This window comes from Phycodurus eques, chromosome 2 (assembly GCF_024500275.1).
Source record: "Phycodurus eques isolate BA_2022a chromosome 2, UOR_Pequ_1.1, whole genome shotgun sequence".
NCBI lineage: Eukaryota > Metazoa > Chordata > Actinopteri > Syngnathiformes > Syngnathidae > Phycodurus > Phycodurus eques.
In genome coordinates, this window is record NC_084526.1 from 9,988,183 (window position 1) to 10,013,031 (window position 24,849).

General features: G+C 41.6%; 1 protein-coding gene across 2 annotated transcripts in view; it reads right to left on the reverse strand.

Annotated features, from left to right (window-relative positions):
* The window catches only part of LOC133396537 (CUB and sushi domain-containing protein 1-like), a 620,476-nt gene that overhangs the window by 220,931 nt on the left and 374,696 nt on the right, over window positions 1-24,849 (reverse strand). For both annotated transcript variants that reach the window (XM_061666524.1, XM_061666517.1), the window contains exons 5-8: window positions 20,011-20,205; window positions 16,130-16,337; window positions 3,890-4,002; window positions 2,444-2,521 (exon numbers count right to left, since the gene is read on the reverse strand). In XM_061666524.1, coding sequence (XP_061522508.1) covers window positions 2,444-2,521; window positions 3,890-4,002; window positions 16,130-16,337; window positions 20,011-20,205 — 594 coding nt within the window. The remainder of the gene's footprint in view (window positions 1-2,443; window positions 2,522-3,889; window positions 4,003-16,129; window positions 16,338-20,010; window positions 20,206-24,849) is intronic.

Below are 24,849 nucleotides of genomic sequence, written 5' to 3' on the forward strand. Positions count from 1 at the left end.
AGGTGGCCAAGAGGCAAACTACAGAAAAAGCTGCACAATTTTCAATGAATTGAAGCAAAAAATGTGGCAGCAACTGTTTAATTCTTTGCATTCTTTTTAATTATGATATTAATTGTACAGTACGTTTGAGCCGATCCCCGGGTACAGAGGCTGGCTCTCGGGACGTGCAATGTCACCTCCCTGGCATGGAAGGAGCCCTGACTGTTGTTTGTGCCTATGCACCAAACAGCAGTTCAGAGTACCCAACTATTTGGAGTCCTTGGAGGGGGTGCTGGAGAGCGCTCCCGCTGGGGAATCCATCGTTCTGCTGGGGGACTTCAATGCTCATGTGGCCACTGACAGTGAGATCTAGAAGGGCGTGATTGGGAGGAACGTTAAAATGCGATGAGAGTCCCTCAAGGCTCTGGATGTTATGGGGCTGTCCTGGTTAACACGCCTCTGCAACATCGTGTGGACATCGGGGATAGTGCCTCTGGATTGGCAGACTGGGGTGGTGGTCCCCCTTTATAAGAAGGGGGATCGGAGGGTGTGTTCCAACTACAGGGGGATCACACTCCTCAGCCTCCCTGGTAAGGTCTATTCAGGGGTGCTGGAGAAGAGGGTCCGTCGGGATGTTGAATCTCAGATTCAGGAGTTGCAGTGTGGTTTTCATCCTGGCCGTGGAACAGTGGACCAGCTCTACACCCATGGCAGGGTCCTCGAGGGTGCATGGGAGTTCGCCTAACCAGTCTACATGTGTTTTGTGGACTTGGAGAAGGCGTTCGACCGTGTCCCTCGGGGAGTCCTGTGGGGGGTGATTCGGGAGTATGGGGTACCGAACCCCCTGATGCGGGCTGTTCGGTCCCTGTACGACCGGAGTCAGAGAATAGAATGGAACGGGAGATCGACAGGCGGATCGGTGCAGCATCTGCAGTGATGCAGACTTTATATCGATCCATTGTGGTCAAGAAGGAGCTAACCCGAAAGGCGAAGCTCTCGATTTATCGGTCGATCTACGTTCCTACCCTCACCTATGTCCACGAGCTGTGCGTCGTGACCGAAAGAACAAGATCCCAGATACAAGCGGCCGAAATGAGTTTCCTCCGCAGGGTGTCCGGGCTCTCCCTTAGAGATAGGGTGAGAGGCTCGGTCATCCGGGAGGATCTCAGAGTAGAGCCGCTGCTCCTCCGCATCGAGAGGAGCCAGATGAGCTGGTTGGGGCATCTGATTCGGATGCCTCCCGGACGCCTCCCTGGTGAGGTGTTCCGGGCACGTCCCACCAGGAGGAGACCCAGGGGACGACCCAAGACACGCTGGAGAGACTACGTCCTTCGGCTGGCCTGGGAACGCCTCGGGATCCCCCCGGAAGAGCTGGATGAAGTGGCTGGGGAGAGGGAAGTATGGGTGTCCCTGCTAAAGCTACTGCCCCCGACCTCGGATAAGCGGTAGAAAATGGATGAATGGATGGATGTTTTCCTTTAAAAAACACATTGCAAAAATGTTTGTTGTTTTTTTGGGGAGATGCTGGAACGGCTTAATCGTATTTATAAATCACTACAAGTACAATAATAAACATTGCTAACTGAGGACCTCTCTAATAGTGTCAATCAAAATTTGATACAGATTTATCAGGTCTAGCTAATGTTCAATGCATTTATATCCAGAGCACTATAACAAGTGGTTTAAAACCTCGCTGGAGAAACTTTTTCTCTTATCTATATTTTTTCGGCTGATTTAGCTGTTTTGCTAGTCTGTCATTGCTCCCATTGGGTCATTATCACAAACAGCATCCAGCTCATTTCCACATAAAAGGTCTTTTAAAAAAACAAACAAAAAAAAAACACTTTGCACCGCCTGCAAAGGACCAAATGGCAAAACAGACTTATTTATGGACAAGCTGATAAACATTGTGGAGCAGGCTGAGGTCTGATATTTCCCCCAGGAGGTAATAGAGACCATAAATGCAACTTAGGGAGAGGTGATATTGGACTTCCTTTCACTGGCTTAAAGGGAAACAGCTCCATTAAGTTGCAACTGCTGGGTGTGTAAATAAGCTACCATTTGGTATCAAATGGAATATGTCAAAACACAACTATTAATAGATTCCACACTTCTTGTGGGAAGGAAGTGGGAGGCACATTTCCAACCAGTACCGTATATCAATCTAAAGTAGCTATTTGGAATGTATGCATTTCAAATACTGTATTTGTGTTTTACAAGACGAAAAGACAAACTCACCTCTATTATATAATTGCTACTAATACAGTTGTCTCTTCTCATCTTTAATATGACACGAACCACAACACGCCTCCATGTTTTTGTTTAAAAAATGGAACTGTTGTCCAATATGACAATTTGTGTGTGTGTGCGTGTGTGCATGCGTGTGTGTGCGTGTGTGTGTGTCTGCATGTGTGTGTGTCTGCATGTGTGTGTGTGTGGGGGGGGGGGGTCGGATTATACTTACAGACTGCATTTTTGTGACTGGAGTCTTTATTTGGCATCATCTTCACTCCTCTGGACTTTAACTCTATTGCTTTCTTCACTGCAGGAATGAAAGGAAACGCAGCTCATTTTATTACAGAAAAGGGGTTATAATGAAAAAACTTGGTTCAAACTTATTTTGCTGATAAACTCTTGATCCGACCAAAAGCTAGTGCACCAACCAGTACGATCACTGATAAAGCATTAGACACATCAGCACTATCCGATGAGATCCAATATAAGTGCTGTATCAAAAATTCCCATAATGTTGTTAAATAGGTTGATAGAATATGGGTTAGGTGTTATGTCATTAGATTGTGGGTTTGTAGCTATTGTTGTGGCAGGTGTGTGAATGTCTGTGCATTTGGGAAAGTGTACCCATCCCAAACATGGCAATAACTATAAAGGCAGAGCAAATGAAAAGTTAGGACATACAAAGGGAGACGAGATGAAAGCAAAAATTCAGACTAGCAAGGACAAAAAGAAAGCGAAAAGTTGGACAACAGCACTGAAATTCATTGCTTTTGTATTTTTTGTTTTTTGTAGAACTGCTTTGCAGAGGACAACAATAACGTGTTGTGGTGCAACAAGGCTGCATTCCACTGAGAAATACTCAATGTGCAAAGCCATATTTCTTACTTATATGGACGCAGACGAGACAGACAAAGACAGAGAAATTTTAAATAATAATAATAATAATAATGATGAAGACCAATTGTAGGGAAAGGCAACGGTAAAAACAAAATTTGGAAGTGGACATGTTGATGCACTGGGGGAAAAAAAGACCACTTAATCTGATCCATTCAGATGTCATTTAATATGCAAATTATGTCCATCCGAGCACTCAATAGGAGCGAATGGAAGCAACAACAACATTCTCATTTTAGCCTTCTGTCACAGTAAAAACTCCAATATGTACTAAATGCAATTACAGTAACGCAAGCATATGCCTACATGCATTTTGTCTTTTCATCTGTGAATGAAAAGGTGAGCCCCCATTTACTTTTGACTTTTGCATGTGGTCGCTCAACATATTTCCTATTTTGTTATGAAAATGTCTACCCATGGTAGCCATGCAAAGCACATCTCCACCAGGTGTAGAATGCATACAGTGTGACTACATCCAGAGCAGAGAATACAACCCGTGTTGTCAAGGTCACCTAATTATACTGTGCTACTAAACTGAACAAAACAAATTATGATCCACAATATCAGTGGCAAGATCGGTCTTAGTTGGTGAAATGTGTTTTGTTGACTATTTTTCTTTCCCTGTAGGCTATGTCTATTCGACTGACCAGATGTGCACATCATCATAACATGATGTAGATCACCGTAAGGTTTTTAAAAACACATTTTATAGGCTTTCAAGTTTCATTGTGCATACAAGAGGGGAGCTGGCACATATGGAGGAGCAGTGTGTTGAACATACCTTGGTACTGAGCACTGAATCCTTTCCTTCTGTGGTTGCTGTCTGACGTAAAGTGTATCCGCAGCCAGTTTTTACTTGAAATAACTGGTGAAGGCAGGGTTGTACCAGTTAGCCTGAAAGCGAAACAAATCGAAGATTATATGGTAATGAACTTCAGATTCATGTTAACAAAGTTTTTACATTTTTTTGTGACTGGATCAAATACAAAGATATTTGCATTTCTTGGTAGATTGCATTTTCTATTAAGAACTGCAGCCTTAATGAAGCATCTCTTACAGATATGAATGAATGATGAAGTGAAACTCCAATGAAACTTGCGCAGTAGAGGTAAGCAGCTAAATAATTAGCAACAACTAGCTATAAAGCATCATGTGAGGTCCCTATTAATATGCATCATATAAAAATAGAAACAGATGTCAGTGTGCTGTTAAATACCCTTGTAAACTACAAACAAAATAATAAACATATTCTTAGATGAATGCATCTGTGACAGTGTCAAAATTGGCAATGATTATCTGCTGCACTGAAATGCTTCTAGAGTTGGAAAATAACAGAAAAATATAAGTACTGTAGTGAAAATAGTAAAAGTCATAAAAGTTCCCATCTTTCAAAACGGATCACCGCTGTGACTGTGTCGGTTGCCGATTGTAAGTCTTACATCAGCTTCAGCTACTCTCACCTTTCAGTTACCAAAGACAACTCAGGCAGGGAAGAAAAAAATTACAGAAAAATGAGACAAAGAAAGAGGTGGAATAACTCAAAAAATATGAAGTGATGTACAGACTGCACGTTGCCTGAAATTCAATGGTCTACCACCTTCCTTTGAGCAATATGAGTCAATGTAACTGCCCTTTAATATTACCACAGGTAGATAGATGGTGGCATGCGGATAAGGAACAGGTCAGGAATAAGAGGTTGTTTGAAAATATTAAAAGAACTTTATTGAGCGCTTATCATAAGAGATGCATACCTGGGAAGGTTATCAGGTCCAAAAGAAAAGGAATGAAAAAGACAGCTCAAGAAAATCTGGCATATCAAGTATGAAAACGAATGTGCCGCGCTGCCACTGTGTAAGCCTAAAGGCAGTAGCAATCTAGTACACAATGACTCCAGAAATGTTTTATCTCCTGTGTACACGTTATCAGCTGAAATATGAGCCCCATTTAAGTCTTTGAACAAAACTTCGAGGCAAGCAAAGAAAAATGCATAATAAGTGTCAAACAATCTGTCACTCTTCACATAAAGCTGGAATATGTCACATATGACATTAGGCCTGGAGCAAACTGCAGTGTTATTATCATACCCGTATAGAAATAGACATTTGTTGATTTGGCGATGTCTGTTAAGAGAACAAAAGAATGTGAAACAGCATATGAAACACCACCACATAGATCTACTACTGCATATAAACAAGAATGTTGTGCCGGGGAGGCAGGTGGTCCATCGAGGGTTCATATTACCTTGAATAATACAACAACAACAAAATAGAAAACGGCTTGCTAAAATAGAAATATCTATGTATGTATTTCTATATGGCCAGGATAAATATTATATGATTAATGCTGAGTAAAGCTGTTTTGCTCATGTGTTGTCTTGTCCGATGAGTGCCACATTTCCGGTCTGGGCCGCACAGATCTTCATCTCTCGTTTAAAATTGGACATTCACAATTGTGCCTCCTCATTACAAGCGGTTGGAGAACAGTGGGCCGCAACATTTGCTTTCCAAGGTGGCCGGCGACACATCTGACAAAGTACAGCTCGGACTCGATCTATGCACCGATGCGACACTTGGGCGTTTCGGTGTTAATGTGCATTATTCAGTTCGTCGTCAAACTCATTCAACTTTACTCATTTGTTTGCTGTTATTACCGAAAGTTCCCATCACTGATATACAAAAAAATTGTCTGGCACTGAAGCGCAACTCCGCAGAATAAACTTAAAAAGGGTGTCAAGTTTTATGGCTCATTTTATGGCCTCTGAAATGTTGGAGGTAGGTTTGCTAACAATGGTTGCTAGAACTACAGGTAGTATTTTGAAACCAAATATTTTGCTAAAAAGCCACCCCCTTGAGCTACCACTGGTTGTGCCCGTGACAGCGTCATAATGTTTGATGTGTAAATCCTGAGTTGTTGTACACCTGCTGAGATAAAATGTGCACAGCTCAGTGTAAGTTTTTTTTTTTTTTTTTTTTTCCCCCCCACTAGAAAATTCCACCAAATAATACTATGAATTTTGAAAACAACCAGCTGGCGCACCGCATGGGTTCTTCTATAAGCTTATTTGTGTCAACAGTGTGATGGCGTGAGCCAACCTGCCCATCATGAGTGTGAAAATGACAAGCGATAGAGGTCAGATAATAAAGTCATAAATAGCGCAATGCATAACCATCGTCCTATTTCCACTTCAGATATTATGAACATTATGTATCATTCGACTTGTGTTTATATTTTTAAAGTGAGGTTTCAAGTTTAGCCCGATCAAGAGCTGCTTGGTTCAAACTAAGGTTGCATTGTGTGTCTTTTCTTAATCCGTCCTTTTGCATGTTTGCTTCGTTTCAGATCACCACCTGCCCCTCTTTGCTTTGACTCTGTGTAAATAGAATTCTTGAAGGCTTTTTTCCCCACCATCTAAAATTACCAAGCAAAATCTAGCAGCAATACTTCTGGGAGAATGTGACTTTTCTCATTGGAGAGGTTCTCACTTTCATTTACAGGGAAAGCTCATTCAAAAGAAAACGACAGCAATGAATCTGACACTATTGTTTCGCTTAAGAATGCTCACAAATTTCCATGTTAAATAAAATGTGACATCTGACCGAGTGTTTTTGTTAAATTTGGATAAAGTTCTTGTGGAGGACTGTCACTGTGTACACGAGACGTTTGCACAATTGAACCATTAAATTTAAATGCCCCTGAGGTTGGCGCGGGGGTAAGATGCCATCTCATGATCACAGTGAACTCCTCAGGTCGTCCGCCGCAGTCCATGTCAAAGTGTCCTTGGGAAAGACACTCACTACTAGCTGGAAGTTTGCATGACAGCCTCCACCATCATAATCGTATTGGACAGTGGGTTTGTGTATGTGAACTGTTAAATGAGAGCATGTGGTAGACTGTGGAACAAATGATGTATTGGGTGAGGCAACCGATGCTATTCTAAAAGTGAACAAAGATTTTACATACAAAGGCATAATGCTGTTACCATTCTTTTGTATTTGGTCGTGCGTAGCCAATGTTTTAGATCACCGATTAAAACCAACCTACCCCCAAGTGAAGGATGGCCTGCCTTTATCTCAGATGCAGTGACATGATTATACTGCAGATTCTTAGGAGTTTAATCTTTCAATATGTGTAAACTTGGCAGCTTTGACGTACTGAAAAATCCAATACCCCCTAGTTTATAAATGTAAAGCATGTAACATCGCAACGTTTAAAGTTCAATATAATGTCTAAATAGTCAACAAACAACAACAAATTCATTGAAGAGCAAAGCTTCAAATGGAGACAGAAACAGATGAAAAAATGGGGGAGAGACATGCTGCATCTGCTCCATTATTCATTCGGACTGACCAGCCGCCTGACACTAGAATGAGAGAGCGACTAGAGGTCAGAGAGGAGGAGGACTGAGAAGAAGATGCAAATGAGAGGTCACCACAGATGGATCCTGCAGGGGGGAAAGAGAGGAGCAGAGCAAGCTAATGATGTGCGGATCTGTCTGAAGCCAGTCGTGATAAAGCAGGTTGTACGAAAACAGATATAAATGTCAGGTGGCAAATATATTAAAAAGAGGTAGATGAGGAGGAGATCACGAGGAGAGACGTTGAGCTCAAGGGCATGGAAATCCACTTAAATCAACAGACAGACAGACAGACAGATAGACTCAGAGAGAGAGAGAGAGAGAGAGAGAGAGAGAGAGAGGTTGGAGGAGTAACCTCAGGAGGGAGGTTACAGTGGCTGTGAAGTGTAAATGAGTTGGGACAATAACAAATAAGAGAGCAAGTAAAAAAAAATAAAAAAAAACGGAGAATGGGGGAGGCGATGTGGGGGCGGACACTACAGAAGAAGGGTGCAGAGAAGAAACAGGTGGATAAGGATTTTTTTCCCATAGCTAGTGCACACAATTGTCTTCACTGCCAGCCTCACAGTTCTGAGGTGCGGGGTTCAATCCCCGTCCCCTCCTGTGTGGAGTTTGCATGTTCTCCCCGTGCCTGCGTGGGTTTTCTCCGGGCACTCCGGTTTCCTCCCACATCCCAAAAACATGCATTAATTGGAGAGTCAAAATTGCCCGTAGGCATGACTGTGAGTGCGAATGCTTGTTTGTTTCGATGTGCCCTGCGATTGGCTGGCAACCAGTTCAGGGTGTACCCCGCCTCCTGCCCGATGATAGCTGGGATAGGCTCCAGCACACCCGCGACCCTAGTGAGGAGAAGCGGCTCAGAAAATGGATGGATGGATGGATGGATGTTACTAGTGTACCCTCGAGCTGCTGTTGTTTTGGCCTCTATCCTTCCTGTTGGCTGCAACATCTAACTGGTACAGTAAAGACATTCGTTATATAGAAGTGGAGAAAGGTTGGAGGGAATATTATCAACCACAGACGTGATCATTTGGAGTGTGGAACATAGAATGTAAAGGAGAGGAAAAGCTGACCAAATAAGAGAACAAAGGCACATTGACACTAAAAATGGATCAAAGCTGTAGAAGTCTGGACAGTGATGTGCTGGCACCATTTTGTCACCCACCTTGACATAATGCCAATGTAATGCAATGCACTTGACTATTTCCAAAAGTATACTTTTTGACCAGGTGTCATCTTGACTTTTTGATCACAGATGGATCCACACGTCTCGTCGGGATGAGTGGAACAGTCTTTAGCCACATAGCAAATAAAAAAGGCAAAACACGACCAAGGCAAACTCAAAGCAATGCTGGGATTAGAGACCCAGTTTACAAACACGGCGTCCATAAACAATGTGACGTGAATTTAACCAATGACAGCGCAGTGTGATGAGTTCAAAGAGCAACTGACTTTTTCCAGACAACTTTGAAATGGGTGATATGCTTTGGCACGCTCAAAGATCGGATTGTGGAAGTGTGAGGGCTATGTGTTGTGTCCATTTCATTGGCCTCAGCATGGATGGAAGAGGTGGGCTGGAATAAAAATACATAAATAAAACACTTGCTCATGCAAGGTCGTGGAGCATATAAACATGCCATATAATCAATGCAATTATTCCTCCCACAACTGCAACCCTACATAAGAGAAATAAACACAATTTAAAACAAGCCACAATGTAAGGAACGTTTTACAGTGTTGCATCACGAGGAAATCGCAGGGATAACTGCGCTAAGGAAGGGTAAAATGGAAATGGCCCAGTTTAAGTGCACCCTGAGAAGAGAAAGAGGGAGGCACAAGGCTGATTAAATGGTGAGCAGTCCAGGGTGTACCGCAGCTCTTGCCGAAAGTCAGATGAGATTAGTATCCTGCTCACCTGTGCGCATGAACAGGTTTCGCAGGAGAAAATGGACGGAAAAACATAACGTTTACGACATTGTAATGATGTTGGTGAGTTTCTATCATTGTGGCAATAGAGGTGGCACATCAGGACAGACCGAGTCACCAAGTTTTAACCTTATAAGTATGTTTCCCCCGAGGAAGCGTACCATGTTTACAGTACTATAATAGGAGTCACATTCTTGCTTAACCTCACAGATGTAAATTTGATTCACCTTACAAGGTGAACAGATATTCTTCAAAGTCTCGCCTTGTGTTTTGGGCTGATGTAGAATGTCTGTGCACTCCTCTCTGTGGGAGTATCAGGTCTCACAGCAATCAAGTTGTTTGAAGCAGGGAAGTGGTTGCAGATAGGGGTGTGTGACTTTCTGCTGTTTGTTATTAACAACGATGGGCAATCCGCAGGGATATTGGGTTGGTATTTCTTCTGTTTGCTGATGATGCGGTATTGTTGATTTCATTAACCCGCAATCTGCGTGTGTTGTGACTTCTGGTCTCAAAATGGACTAGAATTAATGGAGGCTGACAACCACTTCAGTAAAACTATGTTTTGATACTTATTGGTTCTATACATACCATCAGTCTTATTGGAATTGAAGGCCAAATAAAAATAAAAGTGTCCAGAGTAAAAAAAATAAATAAATAAATAAAAATACTGAGTATACTATAGGGAGCTGCTAGACTGGAATATATTATGGATAATAGTTTCAGCATATTATCAGCGGTGATCCTATTAGCACATTAATATAATAATTGGCAACCAGGGTTTTTAAATTAGGTTAAGGTCCGGACGTCTGGAACGGCTTCACTTGATGTGAACATTTAGCGATTCCATCAGCCTTTCAAAATTAGCATAAAAACTGCTGCTTATTAAAATGGTTGACTATCTCTGTGATTTTACTGTATATAAGAACATTTTTAAAATTTTAGTGCTGGCAACTGTGGTGAAACGAGTGTAAGAAATGTAGTGGACAGCGGGGAACAAAATATGATTAATTGCTTTTCCTTTCACTCCTTGATATAATGGCCTTTAGCCCAATAACAAACCATCCAGTTGAATAAAGCGACACTGCAGAAGCTTTGGGCACTGAGGTACAGGAGGAGAGGAAGATGGTAGGAAAGGAAATGAAACATTGGAATGCTTGGACATTCAATGTATTACGATCTGCTCAGTTGCTTTCCTTTTATACTGGATTCATTAGCAATGAGTATTACACATGTCAACCAAGATTACAGGTTTGGCTGTCAATATTCATCATAATTACAGTCAACAGACTTATGTAAAATATTTGTACATTTTACAGAGAAATAAATGCATTTCTGATAAAGCAGCATTAGCAGTAAAAAGAAAATTCTGACCTGAGCTCTAACACCAGCAGACAAAAAAGATTTACTTTGATCTCGATTTTCATTGTGTTGGTAGGACAAACTTTCAGGTATAGTTCCATTCCTACTAATTTGGTCTTATGAAAAAAAAAAACTACCAGTCAGTACAATTGAGCTTCTAAGACATTAACGGAGACATTCAATTATACAACTTCAGAAATGGAATTGCAGTATATGCTCACATGTATGTTAAAAGTCTGGTTTCAGTCACACTATGCCAATAATTCACTTGCTGTAATGCCATGAAAACACATTGAGGGTTTCAATGCTCAGAGGGAATAAAATACTGCTACATTTATTCTGGTGAGCAAAAGAATATCCCAAGGCCAGGTATGGGCAACACATCCATCCATCCATCCATTTTCTGAGCCGCTACTCGTCACTAGGGTCGCGGGCGTGCTGGAGCCTATCCCAGCTATCATCGGGCAGGAGGCGGGGTACACCATGAACTGGCTCCCAGCCAATCGCAGGGCACATACAAACAAACAACCATTCGCACTCACATTCACACCTACGGGCAATTTAGAGTTGTCACTTAACCTACCATGCATGTTTTTGGGATGTGGGAGGAAACCGGAGTGCCCGGAGAAAACCCACGCAGGCACGGGGAGAACATGCAAACTCCACACAGGCGGGGTCGGGGATTGAACCCTGGTCCTCAGAACTGTGAGGCAGACGGTCTAACCAGTCGTCCACCGTGCCATGGGCAACACAGATAGATTAAAAAAACAAAAACAAACAAACTCAAAATGGTCCCAGTCCAATTGCGCATGTGCGTACGTGCCTGCCTGCATGTGAGGGTGTGCAGCAGTGGGTGAGGGTGCACGTGTGACAGCCAGTCAACGTGACATTGAACCTGCCAGCTAGCAGACAGAAACATGGAACAGGAAATTGCTTTTGGGACAACCAATCAGAAAAAAAAGATGCCTTTAAACAGGAACAACCCGTCACAGTGGTCCTGTCATGTGTCAATCATCCTCACAATGACCTGCCCACATCATTCAGTGAAGCAGTCAGTCATGTTTTAATCCCACGTCTGGAGAAAAGTACTTTGTGTTACAAGGGATCATGCATAGCAGAAGCCGACTGAAGCATTTTGTGCAACCGAATTGTGTTTTCCATGCAGATGGAATCAATAACATTGTTTTTTGTTCTGGTTTTATGAGGCAATGACCAATAGTTCATTGGTTATTCCAATAACTGTTGACAAAACGAGAGTAGGATTCACTTGACATCCCTCAAGGTGGAATTGAATGGTTAATTATTGGACGCTAAGGTAACTTTGGGCCTGTTTTCATCAAGCCCAACGGTTCAGAAGGGCATTTATTTGTGTGTTTGTATTGTTAAATGTTGAGAAAGATAGCAGAATAACAAATTCCGCAAATTATAGTGGTAAAAGGTACTTATAGGGTGGAATTGGACACACGAACATTGTTCGTTAACAAATCTACTGTCACGCCTTGCCTATAGTGGACACAAAAAGACGACACACCCTTGTTCAAATGCCAGGTTTTTGTGTAAAAAAAAAGAGACTAAGATAAATCATTTTATTTAACTTATAACCTGTACGACTCAATTGAAAAAAAAAAAGATACGTTTTAGAGAAGGGAGGTTAAAACAACTGAGATAATGTGGTTGCACAAGTGCGCACATCCTCATCACTGGCGATGTGGCTGTGTTAAGAATTAACCAATCACAATTGAAACTCATGTTAAATGGGAGTCAGCACACACTTGCTATCATTTAAAAAGCAAAGTTTTTGCACTTGTTGTTGATCCAGTCTTTTTACGTAGAGCCCTGAAATCAATCTCAAGCAGCTTTGACAATTAGTGTCCCAGGTGAGCCTAATTAAAGGAAATTTACTCAAGGAGGGTGGTCTACATTGTTGAGGAAGCCAAAGGTTTTTTGTATAATGGGTAAAAATAAGGACTTGCCTGAAGGTGGGAAAATCGCAGAACAGTAAAACGGGAAGGCGCGAATGAGTGAAAAAACAGGATATTTCAATGTAATTATTGTACTGATAAATAATTTGTGTGTGAACAAACATGTTTGTTATGATTAAGGAACATTTCTCTCAGGCAAATAAATTGAATTAAGAAAGGCGCTTTTAAAAAGCCACTGATGAGCATCAAGCAGGTTTTTGAAGGTTGTTGAGACTCTCTAGAGTCTCAACAACCTCTCGATGCAGCATCCTCCAACAGCTTGCAATCAAGTATAATCGGAATCAGATTCAGAATCCATTTTATTGTCAGTGGAAGGTACATTGAAAACAAGGAACTTTTCTAGGTCCGATGGTGCAACATGAAACATGATATCTGCGCTCCAAACCAGGTGACAGCAATGCATCTTAAACTGTTTGCCCACCGCCAATAAGCAAAACACAAGAAGAAAATTTAGTGACACGGCAAGTGCAGATGAGACAGCACGTAGAAGACCCACTGGCTTAATCTAAATCGGCTGTGGGTTTCCTGTAGATTACAACGGCGATGACGTTCGAGTGCGGGATCGGACAAAGACAGTGCATCGGCGTTGTTCAATAGCTGTGCGGCATATAGACATAGACACACGCGGAACATGCAACTGCCTATGGAATTGTTGGGCATGTCGTCACCAAATGGTCACGTGGTGTGTCGGTTGGCAAAAAGGTTGTGGAAGCGAAATAGTCCAAAATAGATTTAAGCTTACCTTGCACAAAGACTCTATAGCTTACTGTATACCAAGTTATCTCAGGTATTTCTAAATGTTCTACTACTACTACTACCTGCGCTACTATCTGCTGAAAACAAATGAAAAAAAACCTAGAGTTACAAATTTGGGACTTTTTGTTGCTTTTTTTCCCATTGTACCGAACTTGTACCGAACCGTGACCCCAAAACCGAGGTAGGTAACGAACCGTGACTTCTGTGAAGTGTCGCACCTCTACTGGCATCCTTATTGTTATGCATAAACTTTGTGGTGTCTCATTATTGAAATTGCTAAATTGTGTTCTTGTACTATGCAGGACAACTGACTACTACTGTGTATTGGAAGAGTGGGGACATTACGGTATTTTCAAAAGTAACACTATCAAGTTAAAAGGGTTCAGTTGCTGAAGTTGATATTCTGAAGTTGTCACCTAATGTGCCTTCAGTAGCCTGCGCCCTGCCCACCCTCACGCCCCTTCAATTCCGGCACTGCAGAGGACTAGGCGATAGTGGTCTTTGAATGTTAAGCTTTCACAGATAAGCCAGGCGAGTTTGTGCGTGCATACGTGTGTGTGCTACCTGTCAGTGCCTGGGGACAACGAGCAACAGCTGAAGCGGGCCACTTAAGACCTGACACCGACATGCAGACATACACAAACAGTATCATGAGAATGCCACACTTGATGTGTAACCACTCAACTGGCGACGGGACTAAACATACAATTATTCTCCCATCCTTTTGTTTCCTTCGAGCGCCATCCTCTTGAGCCCCCTTCACGCCGCTCATTTATCTGTCCAACAATCAATTCCAATCCCGCCACACGCTATCAGATTTGTTTTCTTCAACAGAAACACATTGTTCTTTAACAAGGGACTGAAGATGGTGATAAATAACGATACAAGTCCAATACAGTCACAGTTACACAGCATGGAATAACCCGCTCTGCCCTTTGCATGCAAACACCTGGTCTCACTGATATTTGTATTTAATGAATGAGACAAAAAATGCCACGTCACCTTGCGCAGCTGTGAGGACGCTTCTGTAATATGAAAATAAGCCTTGGCTGAATGATTGCATTCCAGAGCATTATATTAATAAACGTTGGAGAAGAATGATGTGTATTGTAAGATTTCTTAACTGATTTAATCAATGCTCTCATGAAAGCAATTTATTTTTTATCAGTTGAACACAAAGTCATTTGTCTTACTGGAAGAAGCAGAGGAAAAAGTGGTGTCACAAAAGGCTAATGAGGTCCCTCGGGAGTGGCGGCATTTCAGCATTTCCTCAATCAATTGATTTATGAACAAACTCTAACATCCACCTCAATAAAGCCTCAAATCACCATGAAGACCAACATTACCAATGTTATTTTCTCAATGCAAATGGGCCTCACAATCATCTTTGTTGTTGACATGATGGACACAATCCTATGTTTAAGCCTTTCTACATTTCCTCAGTAACTTGAAAGTGCAGCAAGACTGCATGCTTAACTAGCAGGCAGCCTCCACCACTGCTCAAACGAATTACGCCTTTAGTGAAGACGAAGGCGTGAATTCCAACAGTGTACTAAATTAGGGAAACAAACGTAACAGAGCTGTTGGAACAAACTGCCAATTTTGAAACACAAACATTGTATATAGGAGTGGAAAAATAATCTGCCATCTTCCCTGTAGACTTTGAACAAATAAGGAGCTAGAAGACTCTACAGCATCAAAGTGGTTCTGAGGTGGAACGCACAAAATCATTTCCATTCCATCCATTTTCCGTACCGCTCATCCTTGTACAAAAAGCTATGTACTCCAAGTACTTAACAGTTATATGATTATCATATAATAGAGCTACACATATTAAATACATACAGACATAAAGTGTCTCAATATATCTATGTATAGGAGCCCTCGGACAGTACGCTCTGCACGGTATGCACTTATGGGCTGCATTTGTTTTGTTTTTTGTTTTTTTTGGGGGGGGGGTGGGGGGGGGGGTTGCAATCGGGTACGCACTCGCAAGTGAAATAAAACAAAACGTCTTTTGAGCAGTTGCTGGCTTTCCCCAAATTATTGGAGCGATCAATTTATTTTCTGTACGTCAGTACTGTTTGTTTTCCTCTTCCAGTATCAAAGGGCAAAGCCTTTTTTAACGATGGGATACATGCTGTCGGGATGTTTTGTGTGCAAAACCACGGCGTTGACAAGCTGGGCTAAGGTCCTCTTCACTATCCCTCATCACATGGCCATCCCTTATGGATCCAAACAGCTTACTACTTGAAATCACAACGCAAGTTAGACAAAGAAAAAGAAAAAAAACAGAGAAAATGTTGGGCTGATGTAGTTCGTGTTTCTTAAAGATGTACGATGAACGTATATTGAACTGGACCGAAAACCGTAACCACAAAACCGTGATATGAACCGTACAGTGGATTTTGTGAACCGTTCCACCCCTAATGTTTTGGTCTGCACAGGCACAAAGCAGCAGCTGATGGTGGTGGTACTAGAAAACAGTTCATTACAAACATGAGCATTTCAAGTCAGTCATGAAGCACCTTGTAATAACGAAAGTAATGTAATTTTGTCTTATTTACAGTGCAAGACCAGGCTGTGGGCACACTACATTTGAAATATAAATAAAGTGTGTAATTTTCTGTGGACAAATTCTCACCATATGCTGGGTGCCTCGGTTCCGCTGATTTCCAGGAAGTCATACTTGTCTTCCAATAAAAAGTCATTGAAGACAAGGGCTATCGTGTCCCCAGGTTCAGCAAGGATTGACCACGTGCAGTCCACATTGTTTTCATACTCTGCAGGGTAGCCGGGACTGGTTATTGAACCTGCGGTGCCTCGTAACGTGCCGCCGCATGCCCCCTCCGCTGGAGAGAGAAGAATGAGAATGAACAAATGCGGTGATGTGATGGATCGTTTGTACACTTGCATGTCTGCATACTGTTTTCAGTAGTTTATTTTCCCTCTCTATTGATGTGAGATTATATCCATCCATTTTCTATATCACTTATCCTCATTAAGGTTGCGGCTGAGGTGGAGCCCATCCCAGTTGACTTTGGCGAGAGGCGGGCCACTGAACGAGTCACCTGTCAGCCGTAGGGCACATTTTGACAAACAAGAATTCACATTCACATTTCCGCCCATGGACAGTTTACCCTGTGAGGCAGACATGCTAGTCACTAGTCCTCCGTGGAGCCGTTGAGATTAAAATATGAATCCGAATACATTGAGAATGACAGAAAAATAATACAGTAGAACCTTGATAGAAAGGACTAATGGGGGCGGGGTATCATCTGATATAGCCTATTGTCTGTTACATTGAACCATTTTTGTGGCCATCCATCCATCCATCCATTTTCTGAGCCGCTTCTCCTCATAAGGGTCGCGGGAGTGCTGGAGCCTATCCCAGCTATCATCGGGCAGGAGGCGGGGTACACCCTGAACTGGTTGCCAGCCATTCGCAGGGCACACATAAACGAACAACCATTCGCACTCACATTCACACATAGGGGCAATTTAGAGACTTTGATTAACCTAGCATGCATGTTTTTGGGATGTGGGAGGAAACCAGAGTGCCCGGAGAAAACCCACCCAGGCACGGGGAGGACATGCAAACTCCACACAGACGGGGCCGGGGATTGAACCCCGGTCCTCAGAACTGTGAGGCAGACGCTCTAATCAGTCGACCACCGTGCCGTTTTTGTGGCCATATGCACCCATATTACTTACTGCACAGTATACAATGATTGTTTTGTAGGGTTTTTTTCTAAAACGCCTAGTACATTATAAAGTTATTGTAACTAAATATAAAATAAGCTTGAAAGTTTCACATTTTATCCAAACTTACCAGGCCGGTGTGCTTGTTCATTGTTGACGTATAGTACTCATCGTAGGCATGTCGCTCTCATGAGCCGCGGGGAGTTTGTGTGCTTCCTAGTTCCAAGTCTGTTGCCAAAGGCAAAAGGCTTGACGAAAAAACTGTAACTGTACCAAAAATAGCATGTTCCGAACTCCAGAGACTTGTGTTTGTATTCCTCAGCGTTAACACTGCCATCTCTGCGCTTCTTGTCTACGTACAATAGACAGTAGAGATTTCCAACTGACATGGCCCCGATGTCAATGCACCACATTCAACATGGTTGCCACATAGGCATGGGAGGCAAATCCTTTGGAATTGGATCTATTTTTTCTGTGACCTGGAAATACATAATCCCATTCTCTGCCTGCATAGCGCCACAGCGCCAGTAAACAACAGCAGCCAATTCTGGGGCTAACACACTGTCAACGGCAGATTAACTGCCAAATGGAAACTATTTTTGGACACATTGTTCAGTTACGACGGTCCGTTTTATCCGATATCCGTTATATCGTGGTCCATTTTATCGAGGTTCCACTGTAATAATAATGATAATGCATTACGCTTACTGTATATAGCGCTTTTCCAGACACTCAAAGACGCTTTACAACTGCACATTATTCACTCAGTCCACAGTCACACCTAGTGGTGGTAAGCTACATGTGTAGCCATAGCTGCCCTGAGGAAGTCTGAGAGAAGCGTGGCTGCCATTCTGCGCCTACGGCCCATCTGATCCACCAAACAACAAACCATATTTATTCATGGGCAATGTGGGTTAAGTGTCTTGCCCAGGGACACAGTGACGACATGCACTCGGAAGGGGGTACAAACCATGGACCCTTGGTTGCAGAGCGTACTCTAATCCTCTGCGCTTAGAATACAACTGTACAATACAATACAAGAGTTTCATAGAAAATACTCAGTTTAATGGGCTCCCTCAGAAAAATATCAATTTATTTATTATTGGGATTGTTGTTTGCTGTAGTTTAGAACAAGGTGTGGTACGAGTACCAATAGTGGTATGCAGTCGCCCTCTAGTGGTGTGTGAAATAATCACCAAAATTAAATAATCCAACTGTGCATAATGTTACAGTGGCTTCAGTAATCCAGAACAGCATTTTTTTTTTTTTTTTTTTTTTTACCCCCCAGTATATTGTTCAAGAGGCGGCACATTCCACCACTGCTTCGCACATCTGCCTCACAGTTCTGAGGACGGGGGTTAAAATACCGGCCCCGTCTCTGTGGAGTTTGAATGTTATCCCCGTGCTTGCGTGGGTTTTCTCCGGGTACTCCAGTTTCCTCCCACATCCCAAAAACATGCATGGTAGGTTGATTGAAGACTTTAAATTGCCCGTAGGTGTGAATGGTTGTTTGTTTATATGTGCCCTGCGATTGGCTGGTGACCAGTTCAGGGCGTATCCCGCCTCTCGCCTGAAGACAGCCGGGATAGGCTCCAGTACGCCCGTGACCCTAGTGAGGACAAGCGGTACAGTAAATGGATGGATGGATATTCTTAAAGCTTCAGTACATAGCATCAGTCGCCCCCTAGGCTGGAATTCTGCCTCACAATAACGGAGCCATTGCATTGATATAACGTAGGCTATGCCTAGCCCCCAGCTCCCCACTGTGTGATTGCACAACATTTGTATTCTGCTTTGAAGGACAGCCGGTGGGGTAAAAAAATGAAGTCTTCAGAGGATCTAATTATTGTATGATTATTTTCTGTAAATGCAAAATAATATGTTTAGTTAGAATTTTACAAACGGGAGACTGCCCAGTGTTAGGTAAAATGTCTTATTTCCGGTCTGTCATTTGTGAATTATGCATGTAGGATTGAAGTAAAATAAACATTTGAGGCTTAGTTTTCCTGGGGAAGTTACTCTCTGTTTTTTGTCATGTCAGTTTAGAACACTGATATTAATCCCAGACAGATTTGAACATTTGCATCACATTTGAGCCTGATTAAAGGAAATTTATTTTAGGAGGTTTTTCCATATTATTATGCAAGTTTTTACAGTATGGGGTAAAAGAAGGTTCTTTCTGCTTAAGAAAAATGTGGAAATGTCAATAAAATCATCACACTGTTTTTCATTACATACATCTTTATGACTACAAATAGATAAAAGCTTTTATACCTCATATACTGCAAATGTGGATATATGAAACATGTACCTTACTGCAAAGTACGTAAAGGGATTTAAGAATACGGGGCATCAAATCACACTTGAAGACCTAATGAAGCTGAACCAATAAGAATTTTGCAGAGATTGCCCCTGAGAGTCTAAATCCTTCTCTGAGATTGTTCACCCGACCCGTCTCTTTGCCAGAAACATCCACAAGTTTCTTGTTGTTTGCACACTAATTAACCATTCGAAGAGCTTTGCGTCGGGATATGGGACTCCATCTGATTCATAGCATGGTTTGTTACATAGTTTAAACAAGGCTTTACTGTGATTTTAGGGACTCAATACACAGAAGCTTCTTATCCTTCTCCAGCCAGTGACCTCATGATTTTCATGAGGTCTCTCCATTCTCAAGGACCATGCAATTAGTTTTATGCAATTTTGGGGTTATTTCTGGAGTTTCCTCATGAATTACCAGCAGGTAGACAGCTCCTTTGGGAGACAGCATAAGTGCTTATTTCAGTCAAGGATGAGAAATAAAGAAAGGCAAAGTTCTCTTACCTCTACAAAATGGTGAAGGGAAGTCCCACTGTGCTCCACTGCCCGGTGATACGATACATGTGAGGACATTATGTCCCTCCAGGACAAAACCAGACTCGCAGCTGTAACGGATTTTGTCCCCAATGTTGTAGCGCGCACCATGGATGACTCCATTTGGAATGAGTCCGGGGGTGCCACATGTATGGCTGGGCAGGACTGAAACGACATTTCAAGAATGGTTTAGTGATTGCATAATATCAAACAATTTAACTTTTAAAAAAAAATATTGAGTCAAAACACCAGAAGTATCAAGCTGCCATTGGCTTCATAATCATCCAAAACTTTAATGTCTGAATATTTCATTTGAGAGCTTTTGAAATGCCCGAAGAGATCTGTGTTCCTACCCTTCAGATGAATCAAATTAACAAGATGATGTATTTGACCTTTAATTAAAAAGGTGATCTCATTGAGATCAGAGATCTCTTTTGCAAGAGAACTGGCCAAGATAGCAGCGTGGAATTACAGGAACATAAAAGGGGAAAAGAACTGAGTAAAAGCAACGTAAAAATAGAATAAAAGAAAGAGAGAGAAAAAAAACAACAACTGAATAAAAAGAACTTAAAAACATTACAAACAAGGTAAAAACAATAACGTGACTTGTTCATCAACACAGCTGAAAGGAATATGTATTGGTAATGCTTATACTGTATCTGTATTCATAACTAATAAATCAATTATACCTAATTTATCTAGCACTATGTTCTGGATGTATTCTTAACATAGTCACCAAGTTTTTTATGTATTATTATTATTGTTTTTTTTTTTTTTTTTTTTTTTTTACAATAACAAAACAGATAATGAATAAAAGAAATACAATGATGTAAAAATAACCAAATAGAAAAGCATAAAGATAGGACATGGATAGAATTTACTTACTACGGTGGTCTCTAGTTATGGTAAGGGAAGTATTTGTTTCATGTGCATCCTTCCAGCAAATAATTGAGAAAAAGTATCTATTAGAGTTCCACTATTTGAAGAAATACAGTAAATACATGCAATCTTCCCGAAGCTCTTATTGGAATGATTACACAGAATTTACAAAACGTCCATGCAACCATTTAGCCCAGTTATAATGTTAGGGCCACTGCAAAACAAATACTAACAAAACAAAAAAAAAAAAAAAAGGTATGATATTTGGTTGTGTTCAAAAGTATTATAATGATTTATTCTTCATGAGCATGTGTTGTCACCAGTTGTTGGATGACACAGTGGCAGCAGCTACAGGGAGTTTGTGTTCTAACTGGGCCAAAAATCAATCTGCGGCTGGAGCCAACATGCCTCGGCTCCACAAAGAGGGCAGCAACACGGTCAATGAAATACCAACCTGGAAAAAATCCACAGATTCTAACCCTGGTGTACACAGTGTGTTATGTGTGCTTGTACAACTAGAGCGTGTTAACTTGTTGAGTGTGTCATGTGTATCTAAATGTCCTGTTGTGTGCGTGACTGTGTGTATAAAATAAAGCCTGTCTATATTTAAGGGATACTCAGTTTAATCGGTTGGCTGTTCCAATTAAACACTGGCATGGTAATTAGACAAAGCTTCACCATGAGACCCTGAGAACTAGGACAGGAAGAAAAAGAGGGGCGAATGGTGAGGAAGATAAGTTGTCAAGAGGGAGGAAAGAGGAAAGCAACAGGAGAGACCAGAGATGAAGAGATGAAAAAGACGCGAAAAGGAAGAGACAGCTCATCAGACTTAGCTTAAATGGAAAAATGTGCATTGCAAAGGGTTGCTGTGGGCCCAAAACATATGTGTACAGTAGAGTAATATAAATAAATACAGGCCTATGCCATTGTGTCCTAAAGTCTTCAGGCCATCACTATTGTTGTTGTTTTGGTGACCTTTTTCACAGGAAGATGCCACAAGTGGGGTCTAGGACATTCCATTTTAGTAAGTCACATACTGTATCGTTGCTGTCGGGCGGAAACGTCTTATGTCCAAATATGATCCATTTCATATTTCATATTACAACTCTAATCTACGCTACTCCCTGCTATGTCCCCACATCATCATTTTTATGCATTGGTAACCAATTTAAAGTGTGACAAATAGCATGAGAACAAATCTATTACGTCTTTTGAACGCTCAACTGTCTGAGAAGCGATATAAAACTCCCCGTCTTCCTTCATTTTGTGGGAGCCGTGCGCCATTAGATTAGACGTCTGGATGTTTATTTTAGACAGTACGGAGTGAAAACGGTTAGGTTAGATACATTTGAGTAAGTCTGTTTTGTTTAAAATACATTTTGATAATGCTTCGGTGCAGAAGGAATTGGTCAACCACGGAGGTAAGTGCGTGCTCCACTGCATGGCACTAAGAAAATTGAGAAAGAGTTTGGGAAGATGACGTAACTACAGTCCTTTGCTTTTGTAAAGTACTAAAGGCTTTTAGTCTGGTCGCGGGCTCGGCGTCAGCGCAGACTTTGATGTGGACAGCTGGAGCTGGCGACATGCTGCCTTCCATTTGAATCGATGACAGCGTAATAAATTAGTTATTGAATGTGATTTTGGGGTGGTTCGAAGGGGTACATGAGGTATAATACCAACTTGAACGATGCGGTGTTCGGTAAGTTATGCAAGATGGGGTTATTTTTATTTGCAGAAAAGTAGTGGTTTTGGAGATGCAAGGAATCCGATGAGCGACGATAGAGCCTTGATAGCATTGCTTAAACACTAAATCTAATGGTGCCCTAAGACAATACTGCATTTACTATACTGTATATACTTGAGGACAGGCTAAATGACATTAATTGTATGAAGTCAAACATCTGAGCGGAGTTACGCACACTCAGTTGACCAACCATCGCCTGTGCCAACATGGCGCCTGCTTCACTCCAACAAACTCAAAGCCCTTACGGCACCGAGTGAGGCTGGGACGAGACAATAAAAGGACTCATGTGTCTCAGCCAAGTGATTAGTCACACGTCGGTGACCATACAGCCTTGTGTTTGCCAGACTGCTGCGTTTCAGGCAGTGCACAGCACAAAGGTAGTCCCTCATTTAGGCCAGTGTCTGTTGTTTTGATGCCCACTCGAACCCATTTGGATGCCCCTCCCAGGTGGATGCCCAGGGACACCGCTCGCATCTTTCTACGCCACTGGTCACAGTACAACAATAATGTGCCAAAGTACATAATGTTACATTATGCTAATTCCATTCTGACAGTGTCACTCCAGATTGATCATAATTACCTTGGTAAAAGCCAAATTTCTGGTCCACATCTTGCACTATATTATTAGATGCAGATTTATTTATTTTCCATTGAGTGTAGGCATCTCTACTTGTACAATTAAAATACAATTTCAGTGAAATACGGCAGCGTAGTGTGTGAGTGTGCATTGCTTTGGTGAGTTCATAAGAAAGGAACAGTATTGCGACGCATGTGTAAAAATTCTAAATTCCATTGAATTTGAATACGTTTTTACTGTGTTGTGAGAATGAACAATGTAGTATCTTTTGTGTTTCTCCCTGTGGGCCGTCCATAGCCTGAGGACACTTTGTGATGCTACTACAGCTCAGTATGAAGCAAGAGGTAAATTATAAAGGTGAAGAGAAAACTTTAAGACAGAAACAAATCAATTAAGGATTAAGGGAGTATGAGATAAGAGCTAGCAGACTGAACTGGATTTTAATATTAGTTATAAAGATATTTTCAAGTGTCACGGAACATGTGGGTGCACATCTGCCTCACAGTCAGAGATTTCACACTCTACCATTGTTAGTGTCCTAGAATATAGGTTTTTTTTTTATTATTATTATTAGTAGGCACTATATAGATGAAACAACAACCCGGCAGACAAAATTCAACCCCACACAGTCAACAAAAAGATGACTTCACATTTGAATCCATCTCATAATGTACAATACGATGTACAATAACCACAATGTAACGCATGTTTGGGTGTGATACAGTTATAAAGATTCTGGCAGTTCCTTTCAGACAAATAATCAACCTGACTGGGGTCATCTGCAGTACCACCACACTTTTCTTTCTCTAGGTATAAATATAAGGTGACGCATATTCGCAAAGCACATGCTAAAAATAGCTTAGCAAACAGCTTTTTGAATATGCTTTTACGGAAACACTGAGGCAGTTGCCGCCGGGTAAAAGCCAACCTGCAACCTGGATGGCTTCTTAATGCAGTCACCCCACAGCACATAACACATGAAAAGGCAGGGCCATTCTACATGAGTAAATCTGTCAAACTAAGCCAGCAGAGGAGCAATTATCGCCTTTTCATGGTTTTTGGTGTAATCATTGGTGGAGAAGGTGAATGCAAGGAAGTCAATCAAGTCAGGTAAGTCATTATCGAAAGCTTATATCAACACAGTGTATATGTTTGTGAAAATGTGTATTTCTATACACTTGGCAAACTGCTTTACCATCATAACATTGAATGCAAAGTAATGCATCGTCTTGAAAACTAAGCAGCTAGAAAACAATGGCAGAACAGAAAGAATGTCATTTGTAATTAGCAGCAAGGACACTAGGTTGAAAAATACAATGCTGACCTGGACTGACTTTCATATCCAGCTATGTACGTAAAGCTCGGCTTTTGGGGATTTTTCTCTTTTTTTGGACAAAGGCTTCACAAATGCGTTGTTTAAGACTATACACTGATACATAGCAAAAACTATTGATTTGACCTTTATCTTTTACCATTTTGTTTTAACATCATTAAAAATAATGTTCCTGGATAGGTTGAAGCAAAGTCTGGACACACTGAACTCACCACACTCCTTTGTCATTGGTTAAATAGGCATCACAGGGTTTATAGGCACCATGTTGTTGCACGG